At 42.5% G+C, this 18,914-nt stretch overlaps 6 protein-coding genes and 2 pseudogenes across 6 annotated transcripts; 3 read left to right on the top strand and 5 right to left on the bottom strand.

Moving 5' to 3' along the window:
• The first annotated feature begins 68 nt into the window (after positions 1-68).
• On the top strand, positions 69-3,198 carry LOC6499489 (GPI ethanolamine phosphate transferase 1). Its single transcript, XM_001954490.4, has 2 exons — positions 69-952; positions 1,009-3,198. The coding sequence occupies exons 1-2, from the start codon at positions 172-174 to the stop codon at positions 3,027-3,029; spliced, it is 2,802 nt and encodes a 933-aa protein (XP_001954526.1). The 5' UTR covers positions 69-171; the 3' UTR covers positions 3,030-3,198.
• Positions 3,199-3,526: 328 nt separating this feature from the next.
• Positions 3,527-6,883, top strand: LOC6499490. The gene is made up of 10 exons (XM_001954489.4): positions 3,527-4,104; positions 4,164-4,364; positions 4,423-4,689; positions 4,760-5,114; positions 5,174-5,359; positions 5,414-5,583; positions 5,635-5,782; positions 5,848-6,089; positions 6,208-6,682; positions 6,741-6,883. Exons 1-10 carry the CDS (start codon positions 3,961-3,963, stop codon positions 6,875-6,877), a joined length of 2,325 nt encoding a protein of 774 aa, XP_001954525.1. The 5' UTR covers positions 3,527-3,960; the 3' UTR covers positions 6,878-6,883.
• LOC6501084 lies at positions 6,875-10,889 on the bottom strand. The gene is made up of 6 exons (XM_001954488.4): positions 10,173-10,889; positions 9,389-9,509; positions 7,635-7,973; positions 7,377-7,577; positions 7,205-7,318; positions 6,875-7,130 (listed from the first exon to the last, which is right to left on the bottom strand). Exons 2-6 carry the CDS (start codon positions 9,500-9,502, stop codon positions 7,011-7,013), a joined length of 888 nt encoding a protein of 295 aa, XP_001954524.1. The 5' UTR covers positions 9,503-9,509; positions 10,173-10,889; the 3' UTR covers positions 6,875-7,010.
• LOC116654584 lies at positions 10,355-10,946 on the bottom strand. The gene is made up of 3 exons (XM_032449962.2): positions 10,898-10,946; positions 10,627-10,793; positions 10,355-10,558 (listed from the first exon to the last, which is right to left on the bottom strand). Exons 1-3 carry the CDS (start codon positions 10,944-10,946, stop codon positions 10,355-10,357), a joined length of 420 nt encoding a protein of 139 aa, XP_032305853.1.
• Positions 10,947-10,969: 23 nt separating this feature from the next.
• LOC6499491 (cardioactive peptide) lies at positions 10,970-12,066 on the top strand. Its single transcript, XM_001954487.4, has 3 exons — positions 10,970-11,145; positions 11,351-11,414; positions 11,469-12,066. Exons 1-3 carry the CDS (start codon positions 11,035-11,037, stop codon positions 11,762-11,764), a joined length of 471 nt encoding a protein of 156 aa, XP_001954523.1. The 5' UTR covers positions 10,970-11,034; the 3' UTR covers positions 11,765-12,066.
• Positions 12,067-12,400: 334 nt separating this feature from the next.
• Positions 12,401-14,306, bottom strand: LOC6501083 (probable cytochrome P450 6d4). The gene is made up of 3 exons (XM_001954486.3): positions 13,578-14,306; positions 13,311-13,513; positions 12,401-13,243 (listed from the first exon to the last, which is right to left on the bottom strand). Exons 1-3 carry the CDS (start codon positions 14,264-14,266, stop codon positions 12,588-12,590), a joined length of 1,548 nt encoding a protein of 515 aa, XP_001954522.1. The 5' UTR covers positions 14,267-14,306; the 3' UTR covers positions 12,401-12,587.
• A 296-nt stretch (positions 14,307-14,602) lies between these two features.
• On the bottom strand, positions 14,603-16,552 carry LOC6501082 (annotated as a pseudogene).
• Positions 16,553-17,063: 511 nt separating this feature from the next.
• Positions 17,064-18,826, bottom strand: LOC6501080 (annotated as a pseudogene).
• Between the last annotated feature and the right edge of the window lie 88 nt (positions 18,827-18,914).

Raw genomic sequence — 18,914 nt, 5'->3', positions numbered from 1 at the left:
TTTCCTTTTCCTAAAATCTTTTTCATTTTGGGAGTAACATGGCATACCATGATATTTCTGTAGCCTCCACTTGTTCACTCCATAAAAGTTAGTTACACAATATAGATCACACTATTAGAACACACTTCGTTTTGTGGTTTCAACTCAACACTCTGAACAACCAATAGGAAAATGTGGAAGGTTCAGGCTTTGGTGGTGCATCTTCTGCTGCTGGGCTCGATACTGACCATCTACTTCCAGACCACAGTTCTGTCGGGCCTAAATCCTATGCCGGATATGCGGGATTTGGGCCTGGAACCGCCTGCGGATCGGTTGGTGGTCTTCGTTTCCGATGGCCTGCGTGCAGGGTCCATTTTGGAGAACAACTGCAGCAATGTGCCCGACTTGCGGAGCTTTTTCGAAGATCGCGGTCTTGTGGGCATTTCCAAAGCCTCATCGCCAACAGTGACTCGGCCGGGTCACATCGCAATCTTCGCCGGCTTCAACGAGGATCCGGCTGCGGCCCTTACCAACTTTGGCTGGAATCCGAGCAACTACGATACCGTCTTCAATCGAAGCCGCAATGCTATCGGTTGGATGGACAAACTCGTGGCCGACATATTCACCCAGCTGCCCAATGGCGGACAACAGCTCCATTTCAATACATTCAAAAAAACTGATATATCGGGAACGCTCAGGAACGATGAAAAGGTCTATCGAGAAGTAAAGGAGTTTCTCACCAATGAGGACAACGTCCAGCCACTGCGTAAGGCCACTGCGGTGGTGTTTTTCATATACCTGGTAGACATGGACTTTGCCGGACATGCCTTCATGCCGACCTCGCGTCGGTTTAGGGAAATGCTGAATACCACTCAGTGGATAATCCGAGAGACCCACGACCTCTTCGAAAGTGTCTTCAACGACAGTGGCACAGCGTATATTCTTACTTCCGATCACGGAATGAGCAACAGTGGTAAATATTTGTACTTTTCTTACTATTAACAGTGAAGATTCTGTTTACCTTTTAAGGCTTGCATGGCGGCGGTGGTAAAAATGAGGTGGAAACTCCCTTAATCCTTTGGGGATCTGGGGTTAATCATCTGGCACCCAGTGGTGGCAAAAACTTCACCGCCAACGAGGATGGACTAATTCTACCGCTCCACTTCATCGATCAGATCCAACTGGCTCCTCTGATGTCCGCCCTAATCGGCTTGCCGCCGCCCATGAACAACATGGCCCTGCTGCCCAAGGAGTTCTTGAACGCCAGTGCCGAGTACAAGTTCCATGCCCTCCACCTTAATGTCCTGCAATTGCTGAAGCAGGCCCAGATACTAATACACCGTCACGAGAACAGTATTTTCTGTGATTATCTTCCCAAATTCGATGATCTGACCTCCGAAAAGATAGATGCCTACATAAAGGTGGTTAAATTACTCCTGGCCGAAGAAAACATCTTAAAGGCCACAACCTTGAGTCAGGACACAGGAAAGCTGGCACAGCAGTGCCTGGATTACTATCACAGCTATTATCATATTCCCTTGCTGGTGAGCACCACGTTATCCTACGTGGCGTGGTTCTTCTGTCTGCTGATGCAGCTTACTCGGGAATCTAGTCACCCAAGGTCGCCCCGTAAAGGATATCTTACGTACCCCACTCTTATTATAAGCTTGGCAGGATTAATGGTAGTGCCAGTGATTGTATTGCAAAATGTTCCCTATCTTACGGCCTTCTATTTGGTGCTGCCCTTGGGCCTCCTGGTCGTGGCCTTGGCGGAACGTCCTTTGGAGGGGCAGTCGATTGCCTTGCCAGTTCTTCATTTAATTGGAATAGTTGTGCCTGCCGGCTTGCTTATCCTGATGGCCTTTGAAAACACCCATATTGGAATTCTTTATGGGCTGCTCACGATCTTTGGAAACACCAAGGCCTTCTGTCATCAATCTTGGAAGACCGTTTCCTGGTTTCTTCTTGTGATCCTGCTTACCGTGATCCTTATGGCGAAGCAAAATTCCTGGTTGGATTGGTTAATTCATCCCATTCACGATTTGGTGAGAAACTCTCATGTGTTGTTCGTCAGCATGGTGCTCTCCTTGCTTCGCCCAGTTGTCATGTCACATCAGCTGAGTATTAGGGTGTGGACCGTCAATCTGGCAGCCCTTCTATTCGCCGGCTATGGAGTCTATCAGTGGGACGCGGAAAAGGACGTTTGCTTTTACGTTTATGCCGTCTGCTGGACGTACCTCGCCTACTCTTTCCTGTCGATTCCATATAGCGGCGTGAAGCATCCGAAGCGGCGGGTGGAGCTGATCATATTCAACATGCTTACGTTGCACATAATGCTGACCACGTCCATAGAGTCAATCGTTGCCCAAATCATGATCACAGAGTTCTCCTTGAACATGGATCTGCTCCAAGAAAGGAAGCTGCAAAAGGAAATAAAAGTTCGGGAAGATGAAGTAGAAGAAATCGAACATATTGGTGATAATCAGGAAGTCTCTGAAGAGCTGGAACTGGACCGAGTCATACCCTCCAAGTCTCCACTAAAGCACCTGAAGGAATCTTACCGCTATGCCATTATCTTCCTTGTATACTTCTATGTGTCCTTCTTTGGTACCGGACATTGGTTCTTCAATTTCACATTCAAAGCCACTGTTTCGCGACTCTTCCTCTCCAGCTTTTCCCTTCACCTGTCTGTCGCACTGATCCTGCTGAAGATTTTCATTCCCTCCATCATTATAATGTCCTCCGTTTATGCGCTGGTTTCCTTTGGCCGCAAGAATGCCCGTTCCATCATGATCTGTGTCTTCCTGGTGAACGACGCCATGAGCCTGTACTTCTGCTTCTACGTGGAAAATCGCGGCTCCTGGGAGGCGGTGCGCCAGTCCCTTGACCACCTATTAGTGACACATGTCTTCATTATTCTATTGCTGGTCTGTTCCTGGATAGCCAAGGCATTGGTCAGCAATACTTCGGAGGATAAGCCAGCTATCGTAGTCCAACCAGCCTCCGCTGTTGACAATCCATCAACTCTTGTGGGAGATAGTCAGGCATAGAATACTTTGCACAATATGTCAATGTTAATTAGAATTAAGTTCGTGTTTCAAAATTTAATATGTAATTCGGTAGTCAACGTAGAAATAATTACGATTTCTGTAGGTATGATTTAAGTGCCATGAAAACTTTACAATTAAATTCTGTATATACTTTGTCTACCAAATTATACTTCCTTATCTTAACATTAAAAATAAAAAAAAAAGAAAAACTTGAATAATATGAATAGTATTTAAGAGTTTTAATTCTAAATGATTATTTCGGATTCCGAAAGAATAAACAACGAGAATAAGCTAAGGCTGTTCCAAAGATAAGTGAATTACTCATACGACTTGTGTGCCAGCATTCATAAAATGTTTTTTGTTGCAAAAACTTTTATCTAAGCACTAGTTTGTTAAAAAGTTCAACTTCCAGAGCACGATTCCTACGACTTACTAAAGTATTACTGAATATGTTAGCCCCATTGGCTGGCATTTATGAACCAGGCCCCCAAAAAACTATGTAACCCATTTGAATAAGGCTGAATGCGTGCCAGTCGATGTTTATCTAATGGGCACATATAGGTGCCATGTATCAGGGCTACGCCACCCACTAGTTTTTGGGGAAATCCACTGCTCTTTCCGCGGCAGGATGCGTGCGTTGCCTGGCTGCGGAGGTCACGAGAACCGTAATCGATCCAACAGTTGAAAAATTTGCATTTGCCAGGCTTCGGAAATAGGGAAGACGCGGCAGAGACGGATGCGGATGCGTGCCTGGGAGACACTAAATAATTAAAAAGCAATTTGTCTAGGCCCAGGCGCAGGTGATTGGCTGAACTTTTGGGGAAAGGGGTTGCGTTCCGGACCCGTCTCGTCCTGTCCCGCTCCGCTCCGTTGCCGTACCTGTTCCCGTTCCCGTTCGTCGTCCACCGCCAGCGGCCAGGCCCCACCGAAAATGAGCACCACCCCGAAATGGTACTGCCGCAACAAATCCCAGCCGATGCACACGTTCGCGGAAATCGGCAAATTGGGCCTGGAGCTGCGTCGTATTACCAAGCGGATAGTGATCGACGTTAATTCGGCTATATTCAGCGAGAATGTAAGTACTACTTATGGCTTCTATAGAATGCATCACAGCTATTACTACCCTTTTCTAAGGATACCATTTTGGAGGAGTGCGAACGGGTGGTGGAGCAGTACTGGAACCTCAAGGACGAGACCAAGAATGCCGACTTTCAGTCTCTTTCGAAGAAGATCAAGCGCAGTCCATACAACCAGCTGCTAATGAAAAAGTTCCACTTGATCATGGAGTTAAATGATAGGCGGTTTTGCCAGTTAACTTTTGTTCTTAAAAAGACAGTAAGTGAATAATCCTGTTATCTCTAAAGACTCGGATGATTTGGAATCTGCATTTCAGCTAAGTTTCCTCCTTCGTAAGTCCATGCAGTCGGAAATGTGGTTGAATTGGGCTCTGCACATCACTCAGCTGTACAACAAGTGCCGCAAGGTGGAGAAGAAACCGGAGAAAGTGGAAGTGGAACCTCAACCTGGCGAGGAGGAGCCTGAGGAAGAGCCCAAACTGGGCAGCAAACGGAAGGAGGAAATGCACGCCAATGTCTGCAGCAATATGTTTCCAGGTCTTCTATTGACTCTCAAGCCGATTGATTTTGGATATGTGCTTCAGGTGGGAGTTCATTTCAATACATTTTTGAGTAATTTAAAGTTAAACAAATTTTTAACAAATTCAATATTAGTTAGTGGCCCAGAATCGAGTTGAACAAAATGCTTTGGATCTAGTGTTTGGGCTCTTTAATATGGGAGAGCAAGATGCCTGGCGGGAACAACAGCATCTGGAGTCCACATCCTCCAGCCTGGAGATTTTGCGCACCTTGAACATTTCCTTTGCCGCCGGCGACTATCAGCCTTACTGTGATTCTGCCCAAGATTACAAGTCCATGCAGATGGCAGATTCGAATCTCCAGGCACAGGATCAGGATCATCAAAATCAAAGCTTGCGGTGCAAACATACGGAAAGCTTTCTTCACAAAGAACGCGTGTTTATAGCCCAGTTAATAGCCAAGGCCACTGAGATAAGTCCTACCATTTTTGGTAAACTCACAAATGATTTCTGAAATATTTTTCGATGTTATAATTTTAATTATTTGCAGATAATGGCAAGAAAGGACCTGTGGATATGAATGTGTATATTGTAAAGGGATTGCGCTTACTCTGGTCGTATGTCGGTATCATCTTGGACCACATCCTGCTGTGGTGGATAGACACTCCGGTGTCTTGTTATCGTCTCACCCATATCGACTCAATACGCAGCTGGCTCTATCATCAGAGTGTTAATGGTAAGGTATTACTTTAGCTTTCTTTAAACATTTATATGATTTTAATATCCTAAGACATACCGGAGCCTGTTTTCTCGACCCTACGTGGTATTGGCGAGATCCTTACCGGTTTTGTGTGCAATAACATATGGGATCAGCTTTTCCGTCTCACCCTCATCTCGTCCAATAACACCACGCGTCTGGTGGATGCAGTTGTGGAACAGTACCGCGATTGCCCCAAAAATGTAATAATATTTCATTATAGCACTTTATTTTATTAAAAATCACATCAATAGGAATTTGGTACTCTAACTGGCACTGTTTGGATCAGCGTTTTTGCCAACCTGGTCAACTTGAGTAACCAATACTTTTCCAATCTCGAAGCTCACAACAACTCTAGTTTGCTGCCCGTGGCAGAGCAAATACCCATTCTTCATAGATTAGGTGGGATTTTTATGGAAGATTTATAATCCCGAGAATTGTTTCTACATTTTATGGCTTCCATTCAGATCACTCGGTGCATTCGATGCGTCTCTGGGTCACGGAACAGGCTAAGCTTCTGTGCTGCGAATGGAAAATGGACCGATTCTTCCAGATACTGGAGCACGATGTTAAACTCTGTCTCAATGTCTTTGTAACCTTTCAACTGCCCAAACTCACTGCCGATCTGAGCGATATCCTAATGTTGGTTTGTGTTGCCCTGCGAACCAAGTTAATCACCGAGGTCAATGCCAATATAGACAAGCTAAAGGTGAGTACTGTAGATTAGAAATGATTATAAAGATGTATAGAAGTAATGATGGCACACAAAGGTATGCTATGTTTTTAAAGAGGTTATGATTGAGAGATAATCCGCTTGTTTCTCCCAGAAAACCACCGATGAGTGTGTTCAAATTCTATCCGCGGTCTGCCGAGTTCTTAGCCTGGCCAATTTTACGCTCTGCTTTCCCGCCGCCACCTTCTGGCAACGCGAGGTCTACAACAATGATGAGAAGAGCCTGTACGTGGGCTATGTGCTAGATGAGATCTACCTTCCGACCATACGTGCCACCAAGGACATCGTCATTCTCAAGCTTATCCTGAAACTGATTTGCGAGGCCTGGCTGGACTTTATTTACCAGAAACGGATACGCTTCAGTGTGAATGGAGCCGTGCGATTGCTCAACGATTTTGACGATGTACGGGAATGGATCCTGAGCTGCACTTTGCTGGACGAAGAGCAGCTGGAGAAGCTAAGTAATCACGAGGTGCTGCGGATGTGCAAGGGAGTGGGAAAAATACTCCTCCGTAAGCCGGAGGATGTGATATCTATTACCCAGTCGCCCAAGTTCGACAAAAAGGCGCGTAAGTGGGATCTAGATTGTCTTTTCTGTGTGTTTGCATTGATGAAACTGTTTTTTAGAAGACACATCCGCACAGGATACCCAACTGCCTTCGGAGATGTTCGTGTCCAACCAGAAGCATTGGCTGCAACTCCGCGCCAGTGGAGGCACTGGGTTTCCCTTCCTGAAACTTTGCTGCGGCGATGCTGCCATGTAGTTGGACCTTTTAAAAGGGTACAAGTGTTTATTGAGTCGCTAAAATGCTTTACAAAAGTGTGGGTCTAAAATAAAAATATATATTAGAAAAGAGGAGAAACTATGGTTATGTTCATTTTGAGTGGAAGTTCCCCTTAGGCGGGCACCTTGCGACTGATGATTTTTATCAGCTCGTCGACGCGCTCGCTTTTGCCGGCAAACTGTTTTGGATGCGGTCCAATCATTTGAATGATCATTGGCACATCTGCCGAAACCTGAAGTGAAAAATATTCAAAGGCAGAATCAGTGACAGCTGTCAGTTTCAGATATGTAGAATATAGGTCAATACCTCGAGGAAGCGGGCGAGCGCCTTCAACGTGCGGAAGATCTGGTCTTCGTTAGGACTGCTCTGGAAGAACTGAAGAATGGCCATGGCCAGTTCTACAGCGATGTCATCGAAAACCTAAAAGATTGTCCCACATAAAATTCTATCTTCACACATAAGTGAGTACTTAACATACCACAGTCTTGACTTCCTTGATTCCAATATTGTAGAGGATCATGCTGCCAATGTTTTTGAGTTGCGGGCAATTGGAAAGGATGCAGTGAACGGCCACCTTGGTAGTTACGCGAATATTGGAGATGGTCTGGCCATTGTAGTCCCATTCGGAAATGTAAAGCAACCACTCGGAGGGTCCGACATTCTCAAACAGGTTACACATCTAATAAATAATGAAACTATATTATGAGTTATATAGCTCTTCGATAGATTAGCTTACAAACATGGCCCAGGCTTGCTGCTCCTCCGGTGTATGCTTATCAATATCCTGGGCAAAGTTCATCAGCGTGTGATCCCGGCGATCTTGATGCAGAATAATGATCACATCGTCTTTTAAAGCGGCATAGGCAAGTGTTCGGATCAAATGTATCCGTGTGTCCGGAGAGAAGGCCTGAACATCACGCAAGACACGCTGGACAAATACAAGAAAATTGTCGCCCAGAGCCCAGGAGCCATCGTCCTCGATCAAATACTGATGCAGCTCCTCCATGGCCACCTCTTCCTCCTTGTAGATTTTTCCATCCAGCAGTTTTACGAGGCATTCTAGTTCAGTCTTAATCTGTGCGGATTTATTTAAGAAAGAGGTGTTTGTTATAAATAATCCAAAAATGGTAAAACTTGACCCAAATAATTTGGGTTATTTCTAACAAAAGATAATGGAAAATGAATAGCGAAACTTTTCAATGTTAGTCAAAGAATCAGATAGTTAGAAGGGAACCCCCAGAAAATTTGACAAAAAATCTAAAAAAATGTTGTTTCTGGATTTTGGCGAAAATTGATGGAGAATCGATCCAAAAATCGACTAAGGTACTCCGCTTAAGAATCGGATAAGTAGTGGCGAAGATATAGCTTCCGTAGTGGGTCATATAGTTCCTCCCATGCATGTTCCGCGTTTTAAAGGGAATTTGAAATTTAAATTTTGACAAAAAATCTAAAAAAAATTTTGTTTCTGGATCCGGGCGAAAATTGATAGAGAATCGATCCACAAATCGATTAAGGTACTCCGCTCAAGAATCGGATAAGTAGTGGCGAAGCTATTGCCTTCGTAGTGGGCCATAAAGTCCCTTTCATGCATGTTCCGCATTTTAAAGGGGACCCCCAGAAATTTTGACAAAAAAATTTTAAAAAAATTAGTTTCTAGATCCTGGCGAAAATTGATAGAGAATCGATCCACAAATCAATTAAGCTACTCCGCTCAAGAATCGGATAAGTAGTGGCGAAGATATAGCTTTCGTAGTGGGTCATATAGTCCCTCCCATGCATATTCCGCATTTTGAAGGGGACCCCCAGAAATTTTTACAAAAAATCTAAAAAAAAAATTATTTTTGGATTCTGGCGAAAATTGATAGAGAATCGATCCACAAATCGATTAAGGTACTCCGCTCAAGAATCGAATAAGTAGTGGCGAAGATATAGCCTCCGTAGTGGGTCATATAGACCCTTCCATGCATATTCCCCATTTTGAAGGGGACCTCCAAAAAATTTTGACAAAAAATCTAAAAAAAATGTTTTATCTGGATTCTGGCGAAAATTGATAGAGAATCGATCCACAAATCGACTAAGGTACTCCGCTCAAGAATCGGATAAGTAGTGGCGAACATATTGCCTCCGTAGTGGTCCATATTGTCCATCACATGCATTTTTCACATTTCCACTTGGTAAAAACTTCACAAAATATATAATATTTTGATTATGGATTTTGTAAGAAATTGGTAGAAAATCGATCCAAAATTTGGATGAGGTACTTCGCTCATGAATTGGACCAGTATTGGCGAAGATATAACCTCCGGGGATGATAATTTTGTCCTTTCGATATATTCTTATATGTGGTAAGGGTACCAACCATTAATAATTTGTTGGAGATTTTTATCGTGCAGATAGAGACAAAAAAAATATTTTCTATGGTAAAGGAAAATGTCAAATATAAATTACCCAAAACACGAATGCATTTAATTAAATTTTGGAAAGACTCACGTCAATGTCTTTGAGGACCAGGGCCGGCTCGCGTGGTATCTCCTTCTCCTCCGTGGACTTGGAGCGTTCCTTGCCATTTTGCGGCTGCTGTTGTTGGGCTGCGGACTCTGACATCTCTGGTCTATAAATAGGCGAGTGAGGAAATTAATAAAATAAATTTCATACTTAAAAATAAATGTAAACTTTGGCTGCAACAGCAGCAGCAATAGCGAAAACAGACATCGTCACACGACAAGCTGTTGTTGTTTTGTTCCTCCTATGGGGCCATTAAATTGAACAGCTTTTCACTTTTTATACCAAATTATTTTTTACGATCTGCTTAAGATAATGTTGTAATTTTCTCGGCGCGAATTACGGCTGAAATGTTTACAGTTTCTGCTCGAGAAATATGAAAAGAATTTGATGTTCAATATAAACAATGAGACGGAAAACGCTCAACAATGATTTTTCTTAATTAATAAAATAAGAGAGAAGAAAGCGAAAAGCAGAATCAGAAGCCGGCGAAGAAAAGTTGTCAAACCAATGTGTGACAGTAAAACTGAAGAAAACTCAAAATAGACGAGTTATTTTTAGTTTTTTACTTTACGCAGTCAAAAACAAGGTACAGAAGATTCAAACTAGCAACCAGAAAACGCATTCAATGCGTTAAGAGCTCGAAAGAATGGAATTTGTATCCATAATTTTTGTTACGCTCCCTGCCAGAAATCACCATCCTGTCTATTGCAATTAAATTGTCGTGTTTGTCAATTAATTTGCATAATTTATAGAATTCCTTATTACTCACATGCTATTTTTATTAACGTGACACAGAAATTCCTCTACTTTCGACACCAATTCAAACAGAAGCCGAAATCAACTAGGGCACAAGTTTTTCGTCTTTTTGGCTTCTGATTTTTGTTTATCCAGAAGATGAATAATATATGGTTATTTATTTATCAAGATCCAGTTAGCGGCGGGCCTTGCAACTTATGGAGGAATTCCGGAGCCGAGTAGCACGCGAACTGTTCCTGCAGAGAATCGACTCGAAATTGCCGCTGTTTGTGCCGCAAAAATCTCGTGGAGGTGTGAGGAAATCTTTTCGGGAAATGCACACGCTTGCTCAATTTTTTTCCGACTCACCGACTCTCCAATGTGATGTACATAGAAAACAGACGTGCTTCTACAAGCGATCTGTGAGTGGGTTTTCGGGTATTTCATATTGGCTCTTTAAAAATAGACAAACGCCTCCGTTCGCTCACGAGAATAATCTGGCCACTGCAGCTACACTCGACAAAATTCCACAGATGGCTGCTTTTTAAATTCAATTGGACATCGCAAAAGGCGTTTAATGTCCTTGCAAGGGCAAGGAGCAAGGACCATGGACCGCAAACGTCAATGCAATGTCGATTGACGGGGGGCTTCGGAGCTGGGAAAGGTCGGGAAAAACACAAAAAGCTATTAAGTGGCAACCAAAATACATTCCTCGCCCAGCTGGAGGTCCTGTCACATTTTGAAAGCAACAAGTCTCACATTGCGTATACGAGATGTTGACCAAGGCCCAGGCACTGGCTTCTTTCATTTGACATTCGAGGACTAAACGTATCGGTTGCTGCCGAGAGGAAAATCTGGGCTATAGCATCTCTGAAACGCAATTAAATCTATCCATCATGACCTCTCCGATTAAGAATTCCTTGAGAATGGCTGTTCTTTTGGTTTTTGTGATCTCTTGCCAAGCTTCGCTTGAAAGGGAAAACAGTGAAGTGAACAACTTGTCAAATGTGAGTGAACTACTATAAAGATGGACTTACTATTCGATGTGTGTAATATTAATAGAAATCTAAATTTCACAACCCCGCCACTTAAGAATGATTTTTCTGATGATTATTTAATATTTGAATAGTAATCATATTTAGTCATGATTCCATACAAAAATGCAATAAACTTAAAAAAAACCTTGTTACTATTTGAATTTCTTTTGTACAGCATAAGCTAAGTGGCGTTATTCAATGGAAGTATGAAAAGCGACCTTTTTGCAACGCCTTTACTGGTATTTATAGTCGATATCTATCTAAAGCAAAGCAATTAACTAAAATGATTACAGGGTGTGGCCGTAAGCGAACTTCCTATCCGTCATATCCACCTTTTTCGCTGATAAAGCGTAACGAGATCGAGGAAAAGCCCTATAATAATGAGTATTTATCCGAGGGCTTAAGCGATTTGATCGATATTAATGCCGAGCCAGCTGTGGAAAATGTGCAGAAGCAGATTATGTCGCAGGCCAAAATATTCGAGGCAATCAAGGAGGCCAGCAAGGAGATTTTCAGGCAAAAAAACAAGCAAAAGTTGCTGGAAAATGGACAAAAATTGCAACTGCAAGAGGAAAGGGAGAATATTTAAGACAAACCATTAAACAGACACGTAAAACTGGACTGGATAGTTGCCGAACCGGTTTTGTTATTGTAAATAATATCTATAGTATATATGTACCTATTATCTGTGACCTTTTGACATTGGCAAGCATTCAATAAAGATTCGTTGACTTCACTTCTTTGTAGATTATTTAGCAAAAGCTCACAAACTACAAAATCTTCTTAATAATATATTTCAAATCATTCATAAAAAGTCATGGCGTACAAGTTGTGCAAAATGTATGCACATTGTGAAATTTATAAACAAAAATGTCAAACATTTACTAAACAAATGAACTGATTAGTTGTATCTCCTTCTTGCTAGGGGTAATCAGTAATGGTTCGGTGGGCTTCCATATCAATAGATTTCGTTTTGGCGATAAGAGGAATTAAGCATTTACCTGTTATCAACAAATAATGCACCTCTTTAACAAAATTTCATCCGTTTTTTGTCACTGACCTCAGCATATTTGATAAGAGTTCTTAACTCAACGAATTTGCAAGTCCAATACCGTTTCTATTTTTATAAATAGAATAAATTATTTATCAATATTTTTACATTATTAAAAATAAATTATTTTTCTTTATAATTGCTACATTTTACTGATAAGAAAAATAAAAAATGTATTTTTTTTCGTATATACCTGTTACAGTTTCAAACTTAAAGAATATTTTAAACACTTTTCATTGCACTTATTATTTCTTTACACTGTGTATTAGATTAGATTTAAACTTTTTTTATACCTACTCTTTTAGATTTTTAATTATTTTCTATACGTTTAAAGAGCACGGTTTTTATCACCCATTATAATTTACGCCATTTTGGGAATTCGTTTCGACAGACGCACTTTGACTCCGTGTTTGGGCATCAAGGCTATGCCATGGGTTTCGAATTCCAGCTCTCGCTTACTCATCACTTCCACGTTGAAGTTCTGCAGGATCTTGATAATGGCCAGCTTGGAATTCATGCGCCCCATTCGCTGGGCAATGCAAATTCTTGGACCTTCACCAAATGGCATAAATGCAGTGGGATTGTAATTGTGACTCTCCTCCGTGAAACGATTGGGATCGTAGGTTTCCGGATTCGGAAAGAACTCTTCATCCCGGTGAAGACCATATAGAGATATAACAATAGGAGTGCCTTTCGGGATGACGTGATTAGTTTCAGGCACGGTGTAGTCCTGAGTGCATTCGCGGTTCAACATGGGTAGACCAGGATACTTTCGAAGGGTTTCCTGGACGCACAACTCTAGGAACTCCATCTTATGGAGCGCGTCATAGGTAATCTTTCCATCGTTCTTGGCCAAAGTCTCGTCCACCTCCGCCTGCAGGCGTTTCAGGTGTTCAGGGTACTGGGCCAACTCGTAAATGGTAAAAGCTGCTGTTGACCCTGTTGTCTCCTGGCCAGCAATATAAAAAATAAAGGCCTGGGCGGTAATAGCCTCCAACGAAATGGCCTTGATATGACCTGGAAGAAAAAAGAATTTCACAATTGCAAAAGCTTTTCATACTTTGAAACTTTAATAACTGCTTACCTTCGGGGGATTTTTGAATGCTGAAACATTTCTCGTCATTCTCTTCTATTTTTCCAGTGTTTCTGAAATTCATTAGCAACTGGAGCATATCCTTTCGAACAATTCCGTGCTTTTCCCTGTGCTCAATAGTTTCCTTGACGATTTCCAGCATGGCGAGACCGACGGGGTTTTTGAGGCCCACTTTAAAAAGGAATTGCGCGATTCTATATTTTTTTAAAGATCTAAATAAATAAAACTGGAGAGTACAAAGAATTGAATTATTCTTACGAAGGCACCAGGAATATCATCATGCCAAAAAGTGCCGTAAACCGGTTATTCTTTCGAGCTATAGCAACCAAATTGTTGAATTTGTTATCCGGATGATCGAAACTGTTAACGTCCAATCCAAAAATTGTTGAGGCAATGATATCAACAGCGTAGTTTTGCATAACTTTTTTGAGGTCCACCTCCTGGGATCCCTCCTCCGGTAGAACCTTTTGAAGGTGAGAGACCATCTTATCGCCAATGTCTTCGGATGTGCTATACATGGCCTTTAGTTTTCCGGATGTAAAGCACGGCGACAACATATGGCGCATGGAACGCCAACTCTGACCTTGTAGCGAGAATAAATTGGCACTCAAGGGGTCATTCGTTTCATCCACATACACTCCGCGATCGTGAAAGCTGGCAAAGTCTTGGGTGAGCACACGGCGTACTAGAGCAGCGTCCCGGATCAACACACCCGGACGGAAGAGCAGGTAAATGCCGACCACCTTTTCCTTAGTCCTCAAGTACACATCGTGGATGGCCAACCCCATGCTCCTCTCCTGCCGCCACACAGAGTCCAGGCAACCGAACGGAATTCCGGACGGCTCATAGACTGGCATCCCGCGACGCTGCCAGTAATCATAGTGGTGCTTCAAGTAGAACCACGCCAATGTCAATAGCGAGGCGACCAATAATAGTATCGAAAACATATTGGAATTGCGGTTGAAACTTGCAGGTTTAAAATTGAACTGGCCCCAAAAAAGCTTGTCTTCCCTTTATATAGGAACTGGGGGGTTTCGTGTGGGCTTAGTTTGCTACTCTCTCTCTATATAGTTCTCTTTAGAACACTGATAAGCAATTCTGATAGCTGTCTCTTTGATCAACTCAACATTGGAATTGTGAAATAGGTGGAAGAGATTCAAAGCTTGTTTTTTGTTGAATGAAAGCAATCTTAAGCCGGTTTTTAAGGTTTGTTTTCATTCCTATTGTTTATTTTGGTTTTATATTTAAATATTTTCATCATAACTGGATTTGTATCAGTACGTAGATTAACTCCTTAGAGTTTCCCCATTTCCCTAGAAACCTTGTCCAGAATTTCGAACTAAGATAATTTTAATGCCAACAACCAAAATATATTTTAAACAGTATTCTGAAAGAAATTATAAATCTCTTATCTGAACAGTTCGCATAGTATGTCTATGCTCTATCGTTTTTGGGTTTCATTTTTACGCGCACACTAAAGCATGTGCTTCGTCATCTACGAGGACTGCCGTCCACAGCGATAATTTTTTATGGCACGTTAGGATTTCGTTTGGACAAGCGCACTTTGACTCCTCCTTTGGGTATCAGGGCTATGCCATGGGCTTCGTATTCCACCTCTCTTCTGCTCATAACTTCAACGTTGAAATGCTGCAGGATCTTGACGATGGCCAGTTTGGAGTTCATGCGCCCCATTCGCTGGGCGATACAAATCCTAGGACCCTCGCCAAATGGCATAAATGCGGTGGGACTGTAATTGTGACTCTCCTCCGTGAAGCGGTAAGGATCATATGTTTCCGGATTGGGGAAGAACTCTGCATCCCGATGTATGCCAAACAGAGATATAACAACAGGAGTGCCTTTCGGGATGACGTGATTAGTATCGGGCACATGGTAGTCCTGAGTACATTCGCGGTTCAACATGGGTAGACCAGGATATTTGCGAAGAGTCTCTTGAAAGCACAACTCCAAAAACTCCATTTTATGCAGCGCATCATAGGTAATCTTTCCATCGTTCTTGGCCAAAGTCTCGTCCACCTCCGCCTGAAGGCGCTTCAGGTGTTCAGGATACTGGGCCAACTCGTAAATGGTAAAAGCCGCTGCCGATCCAGTTGTCTCCTGGCCAGCAATATAGAAGATAAAGGCCTGGGCGGTGAGAGCCTCCAACGAAATGGCCTTGATATGACCTGGACGAAAAAAGAATTTCATAATTGCAGAAGCTTCTGATAAATAAACTTTTTAGTTCCTTTAAAGGAACTTACTTACCTTCGGGGGTTTTTTGAATGCTGAAACATTTCTCATCATTCTCTTCAATTTTTCCCGTGTTTCTAAAATTTATGAGCAACTGCATAAGATCCTTTCGAACGATGCCATGCTTCTCCCTGTGCTCAATAGTTTCCTTGACAATGTCCAGCATAGCTACAGCAATGGGATTTCTTAGGCCCAGTTTAAGCAGTAGTTTCGCCACACTATATTCGTTAAAAGGAAGAACCTAATATATTTATCTGTAAATCACAAGTAGTTGTTTTGAACTCACGGAGGAACCATGAAAATCATCACACCAAATATGGCGTTCATTCGGCTATGGTTACCAAATTGTTGAATTTGTTGTCCGGATGCTCGAAACTATTTACGTCCAATCCAAAAATTGTTGAGGCAATGATATCCACGGCAAAGTTTTGCATAATTTTTTTGAGGTCCACTTCCTGAGATCCTTTTTCGGGAAGAACCTTTTGAAGGTGAGAGACCATCTTATCGCCAATGTCTTCGGAAGTGCTGTACATGGCTTTCAGTTTTCCCGACGTGAAGCACGGCGACAACGTATGGCGCAAGGAACGCCAACTCTGACCTTGCAGAGAGAATAAATTGGCATTTAGGGGATCGTTCTTTTCATCCACATACACTCCGCGATCGTGAAAGCTGGCAAAGTCTTGTGTAAGCACTCGGCGCGCTAGAGCAGCATCTCGGATCAAAACACCCGGACGGAAGAGCAGGTAAATGCCCACCACCTTTTCCTTGGTCCTCAAGTACACATCGTGGATGGCCAAGCCCATGCTCCTCTCCTGCCGCCACACAGAGTCCAGGCAGCCGAATGGGATCCCGGACTGCTTATAGACTGGGAAGCTGCGTCGCTGCCAGTAATCATAGTGGTGCTTCAGGTAGAACCACGCTAACGTTGACAGTGATGCCACGACTAATAGTAGTGTAATCATATTGGAATTAAAAATGTAACTGATCTCCGAAAGGCATGTCATTCCCTTTTATAGGAACTTCTTTTGAGCGAATGTAAAATTTCGTTCTCTGACGACTTTGAAGTCTGATAACCGATTTAGATCCCTATCTATATAAAATAACATTGTGAAATACACACAGCTTATTGAATCTGCGTTTAGGAAATTCTCTTAAGATTTCTCTTAGTTCCGAAAGCTTATTATTAATTTAAAATAAAATTACAATATCGATTTTCTTCCAACGCAAAGAATTAAGAGAATGGGAACTGTTATATATTATATCATTTTTTAGCCTAAGTACTTCGCTCTTTATTAATATGAAATAGTTGGAAGCTTTCGCTAAGACTAAGAAAGATAGTAAGCTATGCAGTAGTAATATTAGTATTTACCACATTGATACTACATTGATAATAACCCACCCGGGAATCCATAAGTTATCATCAATTAAACAAAGATAAAAGGTTGGCGCTAATCAATTTTCTGTAAAAATAAAAAACTAAAAAAATTTTTGCCTAAACAATATTTATTTTATTTTTCATATATTTGCATATAAAATCCTTACAGATCCTAGTAATGATTAATGAGCTACCAGAATAATTTACGACTCGTTGAAAACTCTCCTTGATAAATGAACCTTGACTCCATTTTTAGGCATAAGGGTGATACCACTGCTATCAAATTCAAGCTCCTGTTTTTTTAATTCTCCGACGTTGAAGTTCTGCAGGATCTTGACGATGGCCAGCTTGGAGTTCATCCGTCCCATTCGCTGGGCGATGCATATCCTAGGACCCTCACCAAATGGCATAAATGCAGTGGGACTGTAATTGCGACTCTCCTCCGTGAACCGATAGGGATCGTAGGTTTCCGGATTAGGGAAGAACTCTGGATCACGGTGGATGCCATACAGGGATATAACAACAGGAGTGCCTTTCGGAATGACGTGATTCGATTCGGGCACAGGGTAGTCCTGAGTACATTCGCGGTTCATCATGGGTAGACCAGGATACTTGCGCAGGGTCTCCTGAAGGCACAACTCCAGGAATTCCATCTTCTGGAGGGAGTCATAGGAAATCCTGCCATCGTTCTTGGACAGAGTCTCATCTATTTCCGACTGCAGGCGTTTCAAGTGTTCGGGATACTGGGCCAGCTCGAAGATGGTAAAAGCCGCCGTTGCTGCAGTGGTCTCCTGTCCAGCAATGTAAAAGAAAAAGGACTGGGCTGTGATTGCCTCCAATGAAATAGCTTTGATTTGGCCTGTTGTTGGAAATATGATTAAATTAAATACCTTCTTATTCACTAAGGTCATTCACATTCAACCATTTCTCACCTTCGGGGGTTTTTTGAATGCTGAAACATTTCTCGTCATTCTCCTCTATTTTTCCCGTGTTCCTGAGGTTCATGAGCAACTGCAGCATATCCTTTCGAATAATTCCGTGCTTTTCCCTGTGCTCAATAGTTTCCTTGACGATTTCCAGCATGGCGAGACCGACTGGGTTTTTAAGCCCTATTCGGAACAGCATCTTGGCGACTCTATTCAAGTGAAATACAAATTAAGATACAGACTGGGGTCACAAGAACCTTTATACTTACGATGGCAGAAGGAACAACATCATGAAAAACATGGCACCAAATCGGTTCTTAGGTTGCGCTAGAGTTACCAAATTCCGGAATTTGTTGTTAGGATTCTCGAAACTGTTCACCTCCAATCCGAAGATGGTGGAGCCAATTATGTCGATGGCGTAGTTTTGCATGACTCTTTTTATGTCCACCTCGTGGAATTCTTGGACTGGCAGAACCTTTTGAAGGTGAGCCACCATCTTATCCCCAATGTCTTCGGACGTGCTGTACATGGCCTTTAGCTTTCCGGAAGTAAAGCACGGTGACAACATTTGTCGCATGGAGCGCCAGCTTTGACCTCGCAAGGAGAAGATATTGGAGTTCAGTGGGTTCCACTCCTCATCGACATATACTCCACGATCGTGAAAGCTTGCAAAATCTTGGGTAAGTACCCGGCGTGCCAGTGCAGCGTCGCGGATTAAGAGTCCCGGACGGAAAAAGAGATAAATACCCACCACTGGGTCCGTACTCTATAAATACACATCGTATATGGCCAGGCCCATGCTCTTCTCTTGACGCCACACAGTGTCCAAGCAACCGAATGGAATCCCGGAGTGCTTTTGAGCTGGAAACCCTTGACGTTCCCAGTAATCATAATGGTGCTTCAGGTAGAACCACGATAGTGTCAATAGCGAGGCTATCAATAAAAGAAATGGTAGCATATTTAACCGACAGACCGGAACTTAGTTCGTCAACAAACAGAAACCAACTAACTCTCCAAGACTTTGATTACCTTTATTAATAAATGTTT

This window comes from Drosophila ananassae, chromosome 2L (assembly GCF_017639315.1).
Source record: "Drosophila ananassae strain 14024-0371.13 chromosome 2L, ASM1763931v2, whole genome shotgun sequence".
NCBI lineage: Eukaryota > Metazoa > Arthropoda > Insecta > Diptera > Drosophilidae > Drosophila > Drosophila ananassae.
This window is presented reverse-complemented; position numbering and strand designations above follow the sequence as displayed.